The following is an 18,523-nucleotide window of genomic DNA, read 5'->3' as shown; positions in this document are numbered from 1 at the left end:
AGTCAGGTTTGCCACATCGATGGACTCTCCCTTTCACAAATGATCTGTCTGTGGCAGGCGATGCTGTTTGATAACATCTTACCGGCAGTACAACTGCTTTCAAATTGAAGTCAGCCCTCTCAAACCCGGCCGCTGCTTTAGCGACCAAGTCGATGTCCTATTCTAAACCTGTTGTCACTTCAACCGTCCTGACCGCACGTTCACTGGGAGTAGATTCCAGCTCAGCAAGCCACTTCCTTTGCTCCTCCGTCAGAAGCAACAACTGTGTCCGTCTGATCACGAGACGGCAGCCGTTCAGTCCCGTCTTCAGGCGCCACCTCTAACTCCACAGCTCTCTAGCTCTTTCTACCACACCCGCACTGACCTCCCCCGCTGGGGTCATGATGGGCCCTCAGAGTCGTCCCTGAGGGTTGGAAGCCACTGCTTCCAGAGTCCCGTTCGCGTTGATGTTTCGACCTCTTCCCGTGAATCAGGCGTGAAAGTTGAAATCACGCCTTGATCCGTGGGCTACAGAGAATGGGTGTTGTGTCGGCAGGCATGAAAACAGCGTCTCCACCGGGGCTCTTGGGTGACCAGGCTCATTGTCAATGAGCAGTGCCGTTTGGAAAGCAATCTTTTTTTCCTGAGCAGAAGGTCTCAACAGGGGACCTAAAGTGTTCAGGAAACCACGTCGTAAACAGGCGCACCGTCATCCCGGCTCTGTTGTTCATTTCTAGAGCACAGGCAGAGTAGGGCCAGCCTCAATCTTACGGCCTTAGGATTTTTGGAATGGTAACATTGGCGTCAACTTCAAGTCAGCAGCCGCACCGGCCCCTGACAAGAGTCAGCCTGTCCTTTGAAGCTTTGAAGCCGGACATGGACGTCTCCTCTCCAGCCACAGAAGTCCCACATGGCAGCATCTTCCAGAAGAAGGCTGTTGGTCTACACCGATCATCTGTTTTCTGGTGTAACCGCCTTCACTAACTCTCTCAGCTGGATCTTCTGGAGAACTCGCTGCAGCTCCCACGTCGGCACGTGCTGCTTCATTCTGCACTTTTCTGTTGTGGAGACGGCTCCTTCGACCTCATGATCCGACCGCGATTGGCTTCAGGCTTTGCTTCTGCGGCTGCCTCATCCCTCTCAGCCTTCATAGAACTGAAGAGAGTCAGGGGCTTGCCCTGGATGAGGCTTTGGCTTAAGGGAATGTTGGGGCTGGTTTGATCTTCTATGCTGACCACTCAAACCCTCTCCTTATCAGCAATAAGGCTGTTTGATTTATCATTCGTGTGTTCACTGGAGTTAACCTTTTTTTTTTTCAAGTTTACTTATTTATTTTGAGAAAGCAGGGGAAGGGGCAGAGAGAGAATCCCAAGCAGACTCTCTGCTGTTAGCGCCGAACCCAGTGCAGGGCTCGAACCCACGAACCATTGAGATCATGACCTGAGCCGAAACCAAAAGAGTCAGACGCTTAACTCCCTGAGCTCCCCAGGCACCCCTGGGGTTACATTTTTCACTTCTTTGCATTCACAACTTGGCAGCTGTTTGGCACAAGAGGCCTAGCTTTCGGCCTGCCCTGGCTCTCAACGTGCCTTTCTCGCTGAGCTTAATCACGTCTAGCTTTCGGTTTAAAGTGAGATGCCCCGCTCTTCCTCCCCTTGAACGCTTAGAGGCCGTCGTAGGACTATCGAGTGGCCTGATTTCAATATCGTTGTGTCTCGGGGACTAAGGAGACCTGAGGAACGGGGGAGAGACAGGGGGACGGCCGGTCGGTGGAACGGTCAGAACACGTACGTTTATCAGTTAAGTTCACTGCCTTACGTGGACGCAGCTCACGGCACCGCAGACAGTTACAAGAGCGGCATCACTGAGCACACGTCGCCACGGCAGATATAACAACAACGGAAGAGTTTGGCATATCGTAAAAAAAAAAAAAAAACGCGGCACAGGGACACGAAGTGAGCAAGTGCTGTTGGAACAGCGGTGCCGAGAGACTTGTACGTGCGGTGACACCACAAACCTTAAATCTGCAAAAACCGGAACAGTATCTGCAAAGCGCAATAAGATGAGGTATGGCTGTACTTACAGTTCAAACCAGTCAGGCATATTCTCTCAGAATGATAATAAAGAAGTGTTGCGAACATGAGTGTAAGAATATTCTCCCCTAAAATTCCATGACTGTGTTCTTGAGGAAGTCAGCAGCATAAACGCCAGTGGTCAATAGACGGTTGATTAAAAAAAAAAAAAAGTATGGTGTCCTCACTCTTCTCTTGAATAATTTTCTTGACACTGTTCACATTTAATGCATGTATTTAAAGAGAAAGAACCTGAAAATGAGGAGAGCGCACTTCTCGTTCATTAGCAAAGCAGAGTACCAAGCGGTGTCTGCTTAGAGGCCACGCGCTTTCTCCTGGGGCCGCCTGGTCAGCTGTCTGCTCTGTATTTCCTCCTTGTTCCATGCAGTCATTTTTGCTATTTGTTGACTACCTGAGAAAGCCGGGAAGGAAACAGTAAGAGCCACCCCTAGGATTATATTTTATCTTTTTCATTTTTTTAATGTTTACTTTTGAGAGAGAGAGAGAAGAGAGACAGAAAGAGCATGAGCAGGGGAGGGGCAGAGAGAGGGAGACACAGAATCCGAAGCAGGCTCCAGGCTCCGAGCTGTCAGCGCAAAGCCCAACACGGGTTTGAACTCACGAACCACGAGATCGTGACCCGAGCTGAAATGGGACGCTTAACCGACTGAGCCACCCCGGCACACCCCCTAGAATTATATTTTAACTCTAGGCACGCGGGGCGCTGGGCACTCATGGCCTGAGAGGCGGTGTCTCCTTCAATGTGTCCTCCGTCCTGGCCACTTTAAATAGCCCGCCTTCTTATTTTTGAGCCCAGACAGACGCGCCTTTCAGAGGCTATAAGATTCGAGGAGAGGCACTAGGCTTTTGGGACTGGTTAAGCCCCGCCTCCTGACCGCTCCGTTCAAAGGCTCAGGCGCCCTTGCTGGTCCAGGCGGGGGACTTCTCGGCTAGTGTTCACCTTGCAGACACGTCCAGGGCTCTCCTGCAGCCCTGGCACGGGGCTTCCTGTGCTCAGGATCACTTTTCCGTAGAGGTGCCAAACCCGGCAGACACCTGCTCTCCAGGCTTGTCGGGCACGTGAGTGGAGCAGGAAGGGGCAGTCCAAGGTCAGGCCGCCCTGGGAATCCTCAGCCCCCCACCCCGCCCTGCCCCCCTTCCACCCGCCCACCTTATTTGTGTTTTTAGACAGGAGAGGCAGATTATCGTTGTCAGTAGGATTCTTGGTAGCAAACACTAGACTTTTCTTTACATGGGACTTTTTGTGTCTAAATGCCTCGGTCTCAGGGGGACTTTCTGCACCACACGAGGCTGATTCCCAGCCTCACAAGTCACAGCTCCGGCTGAGACAACCTTCCCCACCTTTGCCGTCACAAACCCCTTTGCCCGAAGTTCTTGGGTTTTTTTAAAATTAATTCCGGCCTGTCCCTCCGCTGCCTCCTGAACTGTCGGTCTGTGTCCCTGTGGTTCTGGCTCCGTGACAAGGAAGACCCTGCCCGTGTTGGGCCCCTTTTCACCTGTTTTGTACGTCGGAGTGAAAAGGTTTCCGCTGCTTTTAACACTTGATTGTTGGAACCCAGCTTGGAGAGGGTCCTGTCACCTTACAGAGTATCTGTGCCCCATTGCTGGGAGCATCGGGCTGCAGAGAACACGTAGGTGTTCCACAAAAAACCCACAGGAAACAGGAGACATCACCAAGCCCACTGGCTTTCCCGGAACCCACACACCTGTTACCCATGGGAACTGGCCACACTTGGGACCCCGGAGGCCTGACTGCAAACCCAGAAAAATAACTTACTCCTCAGAACTGTGTCCTAGGAGGAGGCCCTCAGGGCGACAGGCCGGACACGGTCGATGTGACAGTGGTAAAGGGGCCGCTATTTGTTGTCGTTTATTATCTGCTTTGTTCTTTTTCTTACATTTTAAACAAAAATGCACTTTTGGGGGGCCGTGTGCTTGACTTTTCTAGAAGCTTGGGAATGATGCAGCGTCTCAGGATTCTTCCGGCCTGGGCAGCACAGAGCGGTTGGATGCAGGTGGGGCAGGTAAGTCCGGCGATTGCCGTCACCCCGTCAGGAAAGGCGCTCAGCTTCCGGTTCCAGGAGCCTCACGTCATTCGCCGGAGAAAAATCAAAACGGGGCGTGAGAATAGGTTCTCACGTTCTTTCCTTTCTGCACCAATATCCTTGGAAGGTGTAGCAAAATCATAAGGCTCCTCTGGTGGAAACGGAGAGTAACTTACAAATTGCGTGTCAGGAACCTCACTTTGCTGTTTGAGATTCCTGGGTTGAGCCCCAGAATCTTTATGCCGTGAGAGCTGGAATGTAGCTCGTTATTTAACCAGCTTGTTTCCGCCTGTGGTCTAGACGCTTCAGGCAGCAACAGGGCAGGGGTGCGAGATGAGGTGACATCGTCACGGTTCTCGCTAAATGCGAGGTGATGGATGTCGCGTAGCCCTCGTCACTGAGGGCTTGCAGCCAGACCCCTACCTGCTGATGCTTGTCCAGAACCGAGGCACCTACAGGCGGTCATACCTGTATCTACCTCGTGCCAGACCTGAGAAAGATCTAGTGCACTGAGCACCGCGTCCCCTCTGGACGTTAGTAGGGACGTGGACACACTTGAACTTAGGCTTGCATCTGGGGGGTGGTCAGGAGTGATGGGAAGGGTACCACCAAGTGCACTGCTTTCCTGCAAAGCATTGTCGTCTTCTGCCAGCGTGAGGGGACTCGAAGAGCATGCTAGAACAACATGTTCTGTTCTGAAATACCTGCGAGGAGACGTGAGAAGTGGGCGTGGCAGTCGAGCGCAGGACCCCTCCTCGCTCCCAGTGATCAGCTTCTTCTGCCTCTGATTTTGCTCGTAAAGTGTGCTCTCTGTACCTGTTTTTATTTTAGTGCCTAAGCCGCACCCAGGTGTTCCGGAGAACCGCTTCGGTTTGGGAACACCAGAAAAGAACGCCAAAGCGGAGCCCAAAGTGGACGCGGGTTCCAGGCCCCGGAGCTCGTCCAACACGCCCACCAGCCCGAAGCCCCTGCCGCAGGCCCCCAAACCCAGCCTGGCGGCACGCCCCACCATCCCGCAGAAACCAAGAGCCGCCTCGCGGCCTGGTAAGGGTTTTACGGGGCAGCGAGTGGCCCCGTGCCCGGCTGGCCTCTGGAGGGTGCTGGATCGGGACTCACAGATGGTTCCAGGGGCTACTGGCAAACGTGGGCGCAGGGGGTCCGCGGGAAGGGCTTCCAAAGGGGCAAAGGCTGAAGAGTTTCTGAGACTGCCCCTGCATACAGGTGGCAGGTGGGAGGGCCACAAGAGGAAACAGTCTTGTGTTGACCCAATCGCTTGATTGAGCTTTCTGAGATCCGTCTCCAGGGTCTACACAAATAAGGAAGCGTAAGTTCCTCTCCTTTTGCCCCAGATTCTGTGAAATATTGAGGGTTTAGAACAGGGCTTGGCAGACCACGGGCCTGTTTTTGTCAATAAAATGTCACCGGCACACAGCCATGCCGTTTGTATTAGCTTTTGCACTTAAATGGCAGAGTTGAGTAGTTGTGACAGAGGCCGTTGGCCTGCAGACCCTGAAATACTTAGGTTTGGCCCTTTACAGAAAAAGCTTGCTGACTCTCGGTTTAGAAAACCTAATGATAGAAGAAGCTTAAAAATATTAGAAATGGATGGGCCTCTGCCTTATTCTCTCCTGTATTAGTTCTTCCCTGTACGATTTTTTTTTTCTTTGTTTTTCTCCAACAGTCCATTTAAAAAAAATTTTTAAACATTTGCAAAAATAGAGTGGATAATATATTGAACCCCATATCACATCTTCACTTTTTTCCCCCATAATGATTAGGCAAATAAGGTAGAGATATACAGTCAGATTATGCCCATCATCATCACGGCTAATGCTTTTTTAAAAAATGTTTATTTTTTATTTTGAGAGAGAGTGCAAACAGGGCAGAGAGAGAATCCCAAGCAGGCTCTGGACTGTCAGCGCAGAGCCCAATGGAGGGCTCGAACTCACGAACCGTGAGATCGTGACCTGAGCTGAAATCAAGAGTCAGCCGCTTCACCGGCCAAGCCGCCCAGGCGCCCCATCTCTGCTAATCTTAACTCTGTGCCAGGCCGTGTGCTAAGTGCTTTATGTGGATAAACTCCTAATGTCCTCACCACAGCTCCGTTCCACAGATGTGGAGTGTGAGGCCCAGGGACACTCAAGTTTGTCATGCCACATGGCTGGTGAGCGGCAGCCGGACCCTAGGACCCCTAGCTGTAGGGGTGACCACTCCCACGGGCGTGCACACTAGAAAGTAAGACGTACGCCTCATCGTAGTCCTTCGCCAACATGCAGAGGATTGGGTAGAATGAGAAAAGATAAGGTCACAGGCATCCAAACTCATTCCGCTTGTGGGTCTTTCCCATTTTCCCACAAACATGCCTCTCATTCACCAAGCGGCCAGCTGGTTAATGCCCTCTGGTCTTCACAGCCCATTGGTCCCTCAAGAAACCCGGTGCACAGTCTCCAAAGAGCAGCCACAGAGAGACACCCTGCGGTCACCCCCCAGCAGCCGACCCTTGAAGCAGATCACTTAAGACTGCCTCATTCTGCTCAAACCTCTTTGCAGACCAAAGTTACGATAGGGAACAAAAAATTTCTTGGTGCAACACAAAATACCTTCATGATAGAGTGGGGAGAGGGAAGGCATAAAATAAAACATCAGCAAGGTGTATCCCTCGTCTGCGGTAAGGAAACAGTTCTAAAACGAACCTGATCTCGTTTGTACTTTAGCTCCCCAGCGGCCAATTCCAAATGCAAAACCAGCCGGATTCCCAATACTCTGTTGCAAGGAGCTTCTGTTTTCTATTTGTTAAATGTGTCCGTTCATTTCTCGGCACTTAGTCTGTCGAGAATTATGTTGACACACTCGTTTGTTTTCGTAGCGCTTGAGAATTCAGGCATTTTCAAATACGCCACCTCCTTTCCCTTCCTCGGCTCTGAGAGACCGCCCCAAGCAGGGAGAGGTCTTCCGCGGTGTTAGGTGACAGCATGTGTGTATAGTGACGCAGGGAGGAGAGTTGAATTGGAAGGCGAAGGCTGAAGAGAACCCTTTGTACACACACACACACGCGCGTGCATGCACACTTACACACACCAAGCTCAAATAACCTTGCAGGCAATAGGGCGGAGAAAAGGACGCAGTTCAGTAAATCCTTTCAGAGAGAGTGAAGTAGCTTTTAGAATTAAGAGACTAGAGTTCTAACCCTAGAAGTTTTGTCATTTTCCCTCAGCGGGTCATTTAATCTCTTCATTTGTACAGTGGTCACCAACGTCCTTCTGGTTCTAAAAGCCAATTGAGGGGCGCCTGGGTGGCTTAGTCGGTTGAGCGTCCAACTTCAGCTCAGGTCATGATCTCACGGTCTGTGAGTTCGGTCCCGCATCGGGCTCTGTGCTGATGGCTCAGAGCCTGGAGCCTGCTTCCGATTCTGTGTCTCCCTCTCTCTCTGCCCCTTCCCTGCTCATGCTCTGTCTTTCTCTGTCTCAAAAATAAATAAAAACATTAAGAAAAAGAAGTTTTTTTTAAATAAAAAAAAAGCCCATTGATTCCAGGTTATTCTTAGTGGCCTCAGTATGGGTATATAGGTACGTGTGCCCGTGTTCCTACGTGTCCACGTGTGTACGTGTGACGTGACCACTGTACTGGACAACAGGTAAAGGCAGTGGGTTATAAATATCACGTATTTTAAGAAAATCAGACAGCCTCTGTGTCTGAGGCAAAGGAACATTGACTTACTGGCAGTGTCCTTTTCAAATATCAGCTCACCGAAATTCCGTGTCAGCGACATAAATTCACATCTGTCTGTGAGTTTTAGAGATTGTAACCTTTTATAAATTTCAGTTATTTTTCTCCCTACTGTATATAGCTGTTACTTGCAGAGACATGACATTCCGTCTTGGCCAGAAAAATTCTAGGATACTTTTTAAAAGCGATTGGCCGTTCGTATTTCAAGATTAACCTGGCTTATGTTTTAGGAATCCAGCTTGTGCAACTGCTTGACTCATGTGTTTGTGTCTCCCTAGAGGACATCCCGGACTCCCCATCCAGCCCTGGCTCGTCGAAAATTGCTCTTCTCCCACCTGTCCTGAAAAAAGTTCCTTCGGACAAGGAGAGAGATGGGCAGATTAGCCCCCAGCCCAGTCCCAGGACACTTTCCCAGGAAGGTAAGAAATGTTTTCTCTCTGTTAGCTTTCTCCAAGGAGAGTCCTTTCAAGAGAAGGGAATTAACCCTGGTCTTGACGAGTATCCTAGAGTTTAAATCAGCATTCCTTGGACTAAACTTTTGGGGCCAGAGCAGTTTCCTAGTTCAGAAGCTTGATTCAACCTTATCGATGACATTGGATCTTCACAGAGGACCGTATACACAGAATGAACGCTTAGCAGACATCCCAACCCAAGGTTTACCTTCTTTGTAATCACTAGGCGCTCCTGAACTGGCTCCCAGCAGGTACGGAGTGCCTTAAATATATTGTGACTCATTGGGTGCCGCTTACAGGCTTCTAGGTCTCATTATTTCCCAGAACTCTTCCCCCGGTTGTGAATTACCATCACTGTGCTTCATAAGCAGCCCCCTCAGGCTGGGGGGGTTGGGGGGGAGACTTGTAGCTCATTACACTCGCTTAGTCATGAAGTCAGACATGCCTTATTCCCCAGGCACCTGCCTGGACGCTTTCAGGGCATCATTGGGCCAGCTTTGCTCCTCTTAATCTGCTGGGACCAGAGCAAGATAATCCTGGGACGTGGGTGCCCATCTCCCAGAATCAGATCAAGAGTTATGAGTGGAGGGTGGCCTCAGCACCCCTGCATTTCTGTCACCCACCTCCCACGCTCTGTTAAATACACTGTTGACTTTTGGGTTCTACCCTCCATAAAGTATAATTGCCATCTCTAAGCCCTGCTGATGAAGAAATTCCGGAGCCCCACGAGTCATTACCCATGACCAGATGGCTCTCATTATGGTTTGAGGCTGCCTTTGTTTTATTTTAGATGTTTGATGCTTTTAGAATTCCTTGACCTTTCTGGCTTTGACATCTTCCTCCACTGGCCTGTTTTATTAATGGCAGTCTTGTGTTGAAGTTAATGGAGAATACTTCTGACTACTATCTTTGTGACTTAGGAGAATAATAAAAATAAATGATTAGCAACAAAAAGATAACACTGCCTGCTTTCTCGTCTCCATCCTGCAGATTCATTTGGTGGGTACAAGCTTCCCTCACCTATTAGCTATAAATAAAAGGAGGTAGGGATTTGACCAAAGCTGATAAACCACTCATGTCAAACTGAGTAGCAAAGCCATGAAAGGTAGCTAGCGCCTACAGTTACTTTACACGGAATGAGTAAATAGAGGGTCTGGCGTTAGAGCCACAGCCTCCGCGAGTCTTGGTGTAGAAAAAGGAACCTCCGAGTCAGACCGACTTGAGCCAGCCCCTCCCCCACTCTGCCTTCATTTCCCCTTCTTTCTGCAACTGCTGACTTTGTGTCTTTACTTACAAGGAGGTTTTGAAGATTCCTTAACGTCTATGAAAAGCGATGTTTTCTAGACGCCTATATGATTACAAACAAGGGCTCGAGTAACCCACCAGCCCCCTGAGTACGAAGGGGTGCCACGGAGGGTGAAGAGTGGACGCCACTGGCATACCCTTAGCTGCTTTGGAAAAGTCCTGTGTTCTTTCCTGAGAAACTAAGTTGCTCCTCAGACATTTCCGAGCTCTGGGGTAGATGTGTGACTCCTTTCCTCGTTCCCCCTTGAGAGCAAACACCATGGATGATTCGTGCCCCCATCTTTCTAGGTGGGGACTGTAGAGCTTGCCCCTGGGATCCACAGTAAGTTAAGCACAGAGATCATCCTGGTGGTGTCACTTGGTATTGAAATGGAGTTGAAATATACATGCCGTCTGAGAACAGCCTGTAAATGTCCAAGGTGCTAAGACTCTGACTTCAGTTTATTAGCTCATCGGCAGCGCCGGCCCGGGGATGACAGCCACTTGTGAGCCCTGTCTTTTTCTTTAGAAAACGTTCCTGATGTGCTCCTTCCTATTTTCTTGTACGTTATTCATGCTGGTTACTTCATTTCCTTGTTCTGTGCCTCCCTTTGGACTAGCGTGCCCAACTCATTTCTGAAACAGGTAAATGGCTCTGATTCTTCTGGATTATTCCATAGTGAATGTGATTTTCGTTAATCCATCCTGGAATCAAAGTGATACCGCGGGGGCCTTTTGTTAGCACCTTTTTGGGGCAGACTCGGAGCTCACCTCATTTTGCACCACATTTCCATAATGTTGGCTGTTGAATTCTGTAGATGATGGTGTGTGCGGGACCAATGCTGTAGGTTCCCGAAAGCCTAAGTGGGGCGGGTTCTCGGATATTTAATTCTTAACAGTCTTTAATATTAATGTCAACACATCGATGTATTTGCTAATGTAAAGGGTAAAATGAATCCCTTTTCCTCAGTAGTGCAAAGAGGAGATTATTACAAAAGACATTCAGATCATGACACTGGCAAGCCTTCCAGTGGAGGGAAAAGATCTTCAAAACTGTACTCCACGATTGCAGAAGAGGAGGTGAAGGCAGTTGGGCACAGGAAGTCACAGCCAACAAATGGTTAGAGCCTTCGCTTATCATCCCTTCACTGACCCAAAGCTTATGAATTGGCACTAACAAAAACAAGCTTTAATTGAGTAACTTCTATCCCGGGACTGGCTCGGGGATTATTCCTACAACCCATGTTGGTTTTCTAAATGGCAACAGGATGGTCCTTCCCTTTGGGGCAAAAAGTATCGACTTCAAAATCTAAACTTTCAAACTCAACCAAGGAGGATCGAGTTACTCTGGAGTGGGGTGATTTTTCCTCTCCAGTTTTCGTGATCATGTGGGTTTACATGTGGGTCATGCCTCCCATTCTCTTGGTCTCGCTATACTCTTCTGTTCGACTGTAATTGGGATTGGGGAAGAAATTCTTAGAGTACAGTTTCTGCCTTTAGAAGGTATTGGCCTAACACCTTACCTGACGCTGTTTTAGGAAAGGATCAGTGAAATGCCCGCCACCTTTCATTGGACTTTTTATGACCCTTCAGTGAGAAAGGAAAAGTACCAATTAACAGTCTCAACCTCTAAGGACAGTTGATTCTATTTTACGGCTGTTGCTTTTTGCCACCTGCCTTCCATGAGACACGGTGGTGAGTTCTGTCGTGTTCCGTTCAGGTGAAGACAGTCCCAGGAGACAAAAAAGGCTTTGTCAATTTCAAACTGTTAATTTCAAATTGGCTTTGAACTCCAGTGGGAAATGTTAGAGCAAGCCTCGCTGATTCAGAGAGGAAATGTCTTTCCTGTGACTCCGCACTTCTGATCTTGCTGGTTAATAACTTTCTTTATAAATCTGACTTGAAAATCTTTGAAAGGAAGTCTTAGTATCATAAAAGGAAAAAAAAAAGAGGTAGAATATTCTGATATGTGAGATGGCTTTAAAGTCCTTTTTCCCTTGAAACAGGGCACTTTTCTTCCGGTAAACCTCTGTCGGGGGTTGACACATGAGTGTATTTAGGCTCCCAAGGATGAAGTATGTGGCCCAGAATTCTAGCTGCAACTCCGTGCCCGTCACGGCCTTCTGAGAAAGCGCCCCACACGGCAAGTTAATGGAAGTGACCCGATTATAGGAATAACTTCTCTTTCTTGCAAAAGGATAAAGCATTCTGAAACTTCCGCACCTTGTTATGTATAACACACCTCCTACGAGACCCACCTTACGGCTTCACAACCGGCTGCATTACGGCGCCTCCGGTGGGAACTGTTGTCTTTGAGGACTTTCCCGGACAGAGGTTTACAAACCAAAACAGCAGCCAGAAGGCATCTGCTGTCTCCCTCGAGCAACACTTGGGGCCAGCTTTCTTGGCCGGTACCGTTGGATGAGTTGTGCACTCTGACCTGCCTGTCGATCTGGCCCCACCCCCCTCCCACCTTGCTAGCTAACGGGGTGGAGCTGGTGGGGTTAAGGACACGCCCCACAGCACAGAGTGAAGTCTATAGATCACAGATGAACATTCTGGTTGGGCCAGGTAGCGCCTGCCCGAGAAAAAACAACTGACTTGGTCTTTCACTTTTTTAAAGGACTCCCTGAAACAAACGTAATGTTATATGGCAACCAGACTTCAATTAAAAATTTAAAATCAATAAATACCAGTGATGTCACGGACACTACCGAGGAATCCTATGTTTGACCCTGTAAGAAACAAACGAACGCGATGACCCACTGTGGGTTTTGTAAATAAAGTTTGGTTGGAACACACGCACCCGGATTTCCTGCGTGGTAGACTCGTTTACAGACACGTGCTTACAATAAGTCTCCTAAGAGATTTTCTCTGACATTTTTAGAAAAACCTGTTATCTTCAAGTGACAGAAAAGTCACATAAACGAACACCTAAGACATTTGTTTTCTGAAGAGAGGCCGGGTTATTTGTAGAGCGTATTAAATCAGAAGCCCTATCTCTATATTGCCCCTTTTGAGAAGGTCACATAGATGTTTCTAGATTTGGGAGATTTACATTTGAACTATCGTGTCGGTCGACTTCTATCACTTGGTTACTTAACAAAGCACCTTGATGGAGCACAGTGTTCCTTCTTCCCAGAAGCCACTGAAAGCACTTCATGTAACACACAAGGAGACCACCCCCAGGACCGCACCAGTCCTGCAGGAAGGCTTTGAGATAGGACAAAAAGGTTGGCCACAGGAATAAGCCAGATCGTAGGAAGGCAAGAAGTTCTGTGCCTGGCTCAGATTTTTCCACGACCTCTTGGACTTACTCCCTCCGATGGGCTGTATCAGTGTGATGGAATTAAACAGGACCATCTTGTGTTTGCTTTTCTGCCCTGATTTCTAGAAATAGCAACAGGAACCAAAAAAGTAGTTTTTACAGGAGCTTCAATTAAAGTAATTTTATGTCACATATTTTAATACTGTTTTGTTAGTGCCGATTCCCCCACCTGCCTGTCTTCATCCTTGAGAATTCCAAAGCAGTCTGCTTTCTGAATAGTTCCTGGTTAACAAACGGCATTTAGCAGAGCAATTCTGTTAGCCCGTGCTGTGTACTTCCCTTTAAATCTTTCAGGAGCGGCTTCGTGTAAGCTAAAACAGCTTTCTTATTTTCCTAAATCGTGTATCCGTGTGACAAACAGAAGCTGTTGTTCTCAAAGCATGCTGCATATTTTTATCCTGGTTGTTGTTTTAATTGTGTGGCTATTTTAGTATTGACTGGACAGGTAAAATGCTTGCTTTCTTTTACTGGAAATATCTGTAACTTCTGAATCTCGTGTCCTTTCCCGTCTTGCATTTAATTATAAGCTGTGATGTTTTCATTAGAGTATGTCCTGTTTTCTTGAAGAAAATAGTTGGTTTGGCTTTGTATATATTATGATGTACCCTGTTTGTTCGGGCCATCTTACTCTGAGATGTCTTTTATATGTCACTTGCTTCTTCCATAATCCAGCCTATAACCAGCAAAATATCTGGCTGTGGCTTACGGTCTGTCAGCCAGTGCTGTATCCTACTTTTTTTCACCAGATCTGGATTCTGCTACCCCGGTATGAGTTCTTCAAAAGAAATTTAACCATTGGTCAGCAGTTTTGGCTCCTGCCAGCAAGTATAAAAACATCAGGGCTGGCTACCGAATATTATTTTTAAGGTCCTCACGTTTTCCTCGTGGGAAAGATGGATGTCGGTGGGACTTAAAATGGAGAAGAGCTCAAATTTTCAAATGCATCTCTAATTCCGAATTCATGTGCACATTTCGGAAGCTTTAAAATTAGCACGTGTGTCTGTGTGTATATGATACATGTATATATTTTTTCATGTATATATGCAAAGTCAAATCATCTTCCAGAATGACAGATTTCACGTTTAATCCTTCCTGCACCAATCATTGCCACCGTAGACGGGATGTGAGTATACACACAGTGTTTATGTTGAATAGCCTGTTGACTTAAGCACTTTTTTTTTTTATCATTTTAATGGTTTGTGGGATGGCACCAAACACGTCTACAGACACACAGAGACGCCCCAGCACGTTAACGGTGTGAATTCTTGCATTGAGGACGTGTAGTAAGGCAACCTGACTTTCTTTATCCTGTATAAAGTCAAGCATGAAGTCAGGCTGCTCAGGAGAAGGTTCATCTGAATTAGTAAAAAGCCTGAATTTTATATTCCACTTATTTATTTTGTAAATGTTTGTTTGTTTATTTTGAGAGAGAAAGAGCGTACCAGCAGGGGAGGGGCAGAGAGAGAGGAAGAGAGAGAATCCCAAGCAGGCTCTGTGCAGTCAACACAGAGCCTGACATGGAGCTCAAATCCACAAACTGTGAGATCGTGACCTGAGCAGAAATCAAGAGTCGGATGCTGAACCAACTGAGCCACACAGGCGCCCCCTGAATCTTATATTTTAGAATAACTTCTAGAGTTTTAAGTTTCAAGCAGACATAATCTTATTGGGACTATTCGTCAGTGGGAGCTTGACCAAACCTACTTCAATATAATTGTAATTAGCATCCTAATTATATGCAGTCGAATAGATGCTGCCTAAGGACTGGAAAACTAACTTAACAAAGAACATTCCCCCTACAAAGTTGTTCCTACCAGCGATCTGGACTAATGAGAAGGTGGGAGGCTGGGAGAGCGAGTGCATTGGCCACTGGTGTGATTTTAGGTCCCTGATCTCACCTGCCTCGGTCTCCTGTCCACTCACGCACCTCCTTGTAACGCTAAGGAAAGGCCAGCCTGGGACTAGTCTCGGGATCCCGCTCACATCCACAAGAGTTTAATCAGTGAATTTTTAAATAGCGTCAGTGCCTTAGTGAACTGCTTTGTGGGGCCTCTAGAAAGGCCATATTATTCCTCTCAGTGACTATGTTGGACGCATTAAAATTTGTGCCTTCGTGACTCGTATTGGGTGTATGTCACCGACCCAGAAACCAGTCTGTTAACTTGTTAACGATGCAGATTGAAGGACGGTCTGCTTTCTGCAGGAAGACCGCTATGGGAGATCTCTCTGAATTTCAGTTAGCTGCGCTCCAGCGACCTGGGTCCATCCAGGGTGCTTTTGTTTTTTACCTGCGACGTAAACATTTTGGATGGCATGAATGTGTCCATTTTTAGAGAGTACTCTGATTTCACAGACCATGAATGAGGCCCTGGGATTTTGAGGAAGCTAAAATACTGGCGGAATGGAAAGCTTTTGAATCTAAGAATTAGAGCCAACGTGGTTGCTCTGAAGTGAAATAAGCAGTATGTCACCATTTTGGGTTCTTCTTCTGAACCTGTAGCGTCGGAAATTTGTTTTTGAGTCACTTGATACACAGGAACAGCTCATGTTGGTTTTAAAAGGGAATGAATAAATTTTTCTAGCAAGATTTCACTAGCAGTGCTCTACTTTGAGGTCAGATTATTGCAAAGTGGCTTGGAGATGATGAGAAATCTGCTGTCCTTCCTCCTGGTTGTAGCACATGCAGAAGCTGAAAACTTAGAGAGTTCTTTGTGGATTACTCTCAAATGGATTTTGTGTTAAAGAACAAGCCATTTTTAGAAAATTATTTACCTTTGCCCCCAAACCTGATTGGTTGACAACTTTCAAAGGACGTTTATTATTTTTTTACACGACTCAAGCGAAAAAATAAAATCAGTTGTAATATTTTTTGCTTTTCCCTTCCATCTGAGAATTTGCTCCATGGCGTTAGGCAAAAAGAGGTCAGGCTTTTAAAAAATTACTTATTTTTACGATGAGATTTGAGAAGTTTATCCTCTTGAGAAGGATGGATGGTTTCCATTTAATGTAATTAACTACATTTAAATTTTTATTGTCTAGAGATCAGAATCTGGCCCCACAACCAGATTGGCAAGAGAAATACTTTATTATGTTTGCATTTTAACTATCAGGTTTCAGGAGCTTTTACTTCCTGAACCGCTCTTTAATGGATTAAGCATTTGAATAGCCAGTTCCTGGCCAGAGGAGTTTTTAGCATAATTGCCAAAGTCAAGGTCATTAGAAGCATCAGCGGGATCCTGTCGCTTTCCAGGCCTGTGTTCCTGGTTGGATCATTTGAACTTCTGAGTGACGAGGTAGCTTTTGTCTGCTTTCAAGCCACACAAAGTGTGGGGCTTGGTATTTTTGGCTTAAGTGGTATGTGTACAAAAGATTTGGTGATTAATATGTAATAAGCCTTAATCGCCCTGAGGTACGGTACCCGCGAAGCTCTGATCTAGTTGTCAAGAACATGCACTCTGCAGGGAGAGGTCTCGTTTAAATCCAAATTCCACGTTTTACAAGACCTCCCCGCCGGGGCGTTGTGAGGTGTATCAGTCCTGAAGCACGCATGCCCGACGGGACACGTAACAAAGGCTCCAGCCCAGTAATTCTCCACCCCTCCCATCAGGGCTGTGCGAAGTCGCAGGGGGGTCCTTCATATTTCTATGGGATCAGAGCGGGCACCCATGATGACAGTTCTGTCACCTGGAGGCTGGTTCCAAGAGGACTGACCGCATCCGAGGCAGTATTCATTTGTTCTCACAAGGCTTTGAACCGTTCACTTCCTAGCGCGAGGAACTGAGGTTTGCTGGGTCCTTCCTTGTGTCGTGGCCCCAGAGCAGAGAAAGCCAGGTCTAGATGGTGGCAGAAGGCATCAGGTGAGACATCTGTCCAGCGGCGCCTCTGCCAGGCTCTGTCTGTCCTGTTGCCTTGGCCGCACGAGGGGCGGCTGTGCGTGAGGGGTCGGAGGGCCCCCCATCAGTTCCCCTGTCCGTAGCACCCCCAGATCTCAACCACGGCCGTGAGAGCTTTGCCCTCTCATGGCCTGTTTTTGTGTTTTCTCATTATGATTTGCTTCTGTTTTCGTTGGTTTGTTTCTCATTTCTGCCTCGAGTCTCTAAACGTAGCTGGTAAGTCGTTTCTGAGCAAGTTCCTCCCGCCCCTCGGGGCCCCTGCATCTCCCCCCACTATCGGTCAGGCCGTTGATTGTACCCTACCAACCGTAATGACATCTTCCCCTTTCCATTCCAGTTTCAAGGAGAAGCTGGGGCCAGCAGGCCCAGGAGTATCCAGAACAGAAGCCGTGGTCCTCCAGTAGAGACGGCCACCAAGGCGGCAAATCTAGCGACTCTGGGGAAGAAGCGGAGAGAGAGTTTATTTTTGTGTAAAGGTCCCCGGTGCACAAGTCTCAGTGCAGGGGTGCTTTGTTAGCCGTTAGAGAGCAGTCAAGGGCAACGCTTCCTCCTGAGTTCTTCTCTCGGTGCTCTTTTCCTTTCCCTTCTTTTCTTTACTTGCCTTTTGAAAACAGAAACGGACCCATTTGGGTTTTTTGGTAATCAAAGTACATTTGTTTCGTCTTCTCCCGACCCTCGGCATTTGATTCCGAAGCATTTCTCCATATGCCTTTAGTGAAAGCCAGCAATTATTCCATGGGCCCTACTGGAATTTCTCGGAGGCAGCGACAGTGTGCCCCGCGAGAGGAGTTTTGGGAGGTAATCCAAGTACCTGGACACGTCCTCACACGAGTATCACCATCGGCTGACGGTGGGGTACCGCTGCATGGACCCGTGTCAGATCTGCACTTGACTCGAGAGAGCAATTTATTCTTGATGTATGCAATTGCACATTGTAAGTATATTAACAGAGCACACTAATGAATAATTTGTATAAATTATATATATTAGATCTTGGCTATGGTTTTTACGTTCTCCCCTGGGGAACTTCTTCCTTCCTGATGTGGAACTGTCCACGTAAATTTGGTCGGTGACCTTTGCGATAGCATCCAGGAGCCCAGTTAAGAACAGGGTGAAAGAGGCCCACGGCTGATCTTACCATGTGCCCGGATTCATGTACATAGTTGATCGGAATGAGGTTTTATGAATATTCATGTTTTTTGAAGGCCTATAATTTCTGTCTGCATATTAGCTTTTAATGTATGATTTTAAGAATACTTTGACACCTGTAAAAAAAATCAAAACACTACTCTTTTTAAGACATTTCACAAATATTCACTTACATTACAGGCTGAGGTATTTTATTCATATGTATATTTATACCAATAAAATGATTTTACAAGTGGAATTTTGGCCTTCTCTGGTTCTTTCGTAAATGTAGGATCGGCTCGTGGTCATGAACTTCGTGTTTCTAAAATCCAGAATGATCACAGACCCCAGATAATCAAACCTGTTATATTCAAAATAGATGTAACTCGCTAATCCATTGTCCGCTCTCACGTTTGCGAAGAAGAGGAAATTAATCAAAAGTCTGTGAGTTTGATGCATTCCCCGTTCCCTCAGATCAAGGGCCCTAAAAGGGGTGCAAGCGTGAATGGTGTTTGGAATTCACAAGCAGTGCGGTTGACGGAAAGAAGAATTATAGGAGTCGGGGCGTGTGTGACATGACTCTTCCCCACCACAC

The 18,523-nt window shown here is 47.3% G+C and overlaps 1 protein-coding gene across 11 annotated transcripts in view; it reads left to right on the top strand.

The window, feature by feature from the left end:
* Positions 1-18,187, top strand: part of CARMIL1 (capping protein regulator and myosin 1 linker 1) — a 310,110-nt gene extending 291,923 nt beyond the window's left edge. For 4 of the 11 annotated variants that reach the window (XM_042985578.1, XM_042985580.1, XM_042985579.1 and 1 more), the window contains 5 exons: positions 4,021-4,096; positions 4,949-5,161; positions 8,122-8,262; positions 10,109-10,224; positions 10,553-10,838. In XM_042985578.1, coding sequence (XP_042841512.1) covers positions 4,021-4,096; positions 4,949-5,161; positions 8,122-8,262; positions 10,109-10,224; positions 10,553-10,663 — 657 coding nt within the window. In that variant the 3' untranslated portion in view covers positions 10,664-10,838. Of the gene's footprint in view, positions 1-4,020; positions 4,097-4,948; positions 5,162-8,121; positions 8,263-10,108; positions 10,225-10,549; positions 10,840-11,117; positions 11,373-11,585; positions 13,074-17,137 lie in introns of those variants that run through there. The other 7 variants (XM_042985573.1, XM_042985574.1, XM_042985582.1 and 4 more) reach the window with 7 other exon arrangements.
* Positions 18,188-18,523: the final 336 nt, after the last annotated feature.

The sequence above is a fragment of the Panthera tigris genome, chromosome B2 (assembly GCF_018350195.1).
Source record: "Panthera tigris isolate Pti1 chromosome B2, P.tigris_Pti1_mat1.1, whole genome shotgun sequence".
NCBI lineage: Eukaryota > Metazoa > Chordata > Mammalia > Carnivora > Felidae > Panthera > Panthera tigris.
Note: the sequence above shows the minus strand (reverse complement) of the source record. Positions and strands in the feature narration are given on the sequence as shown.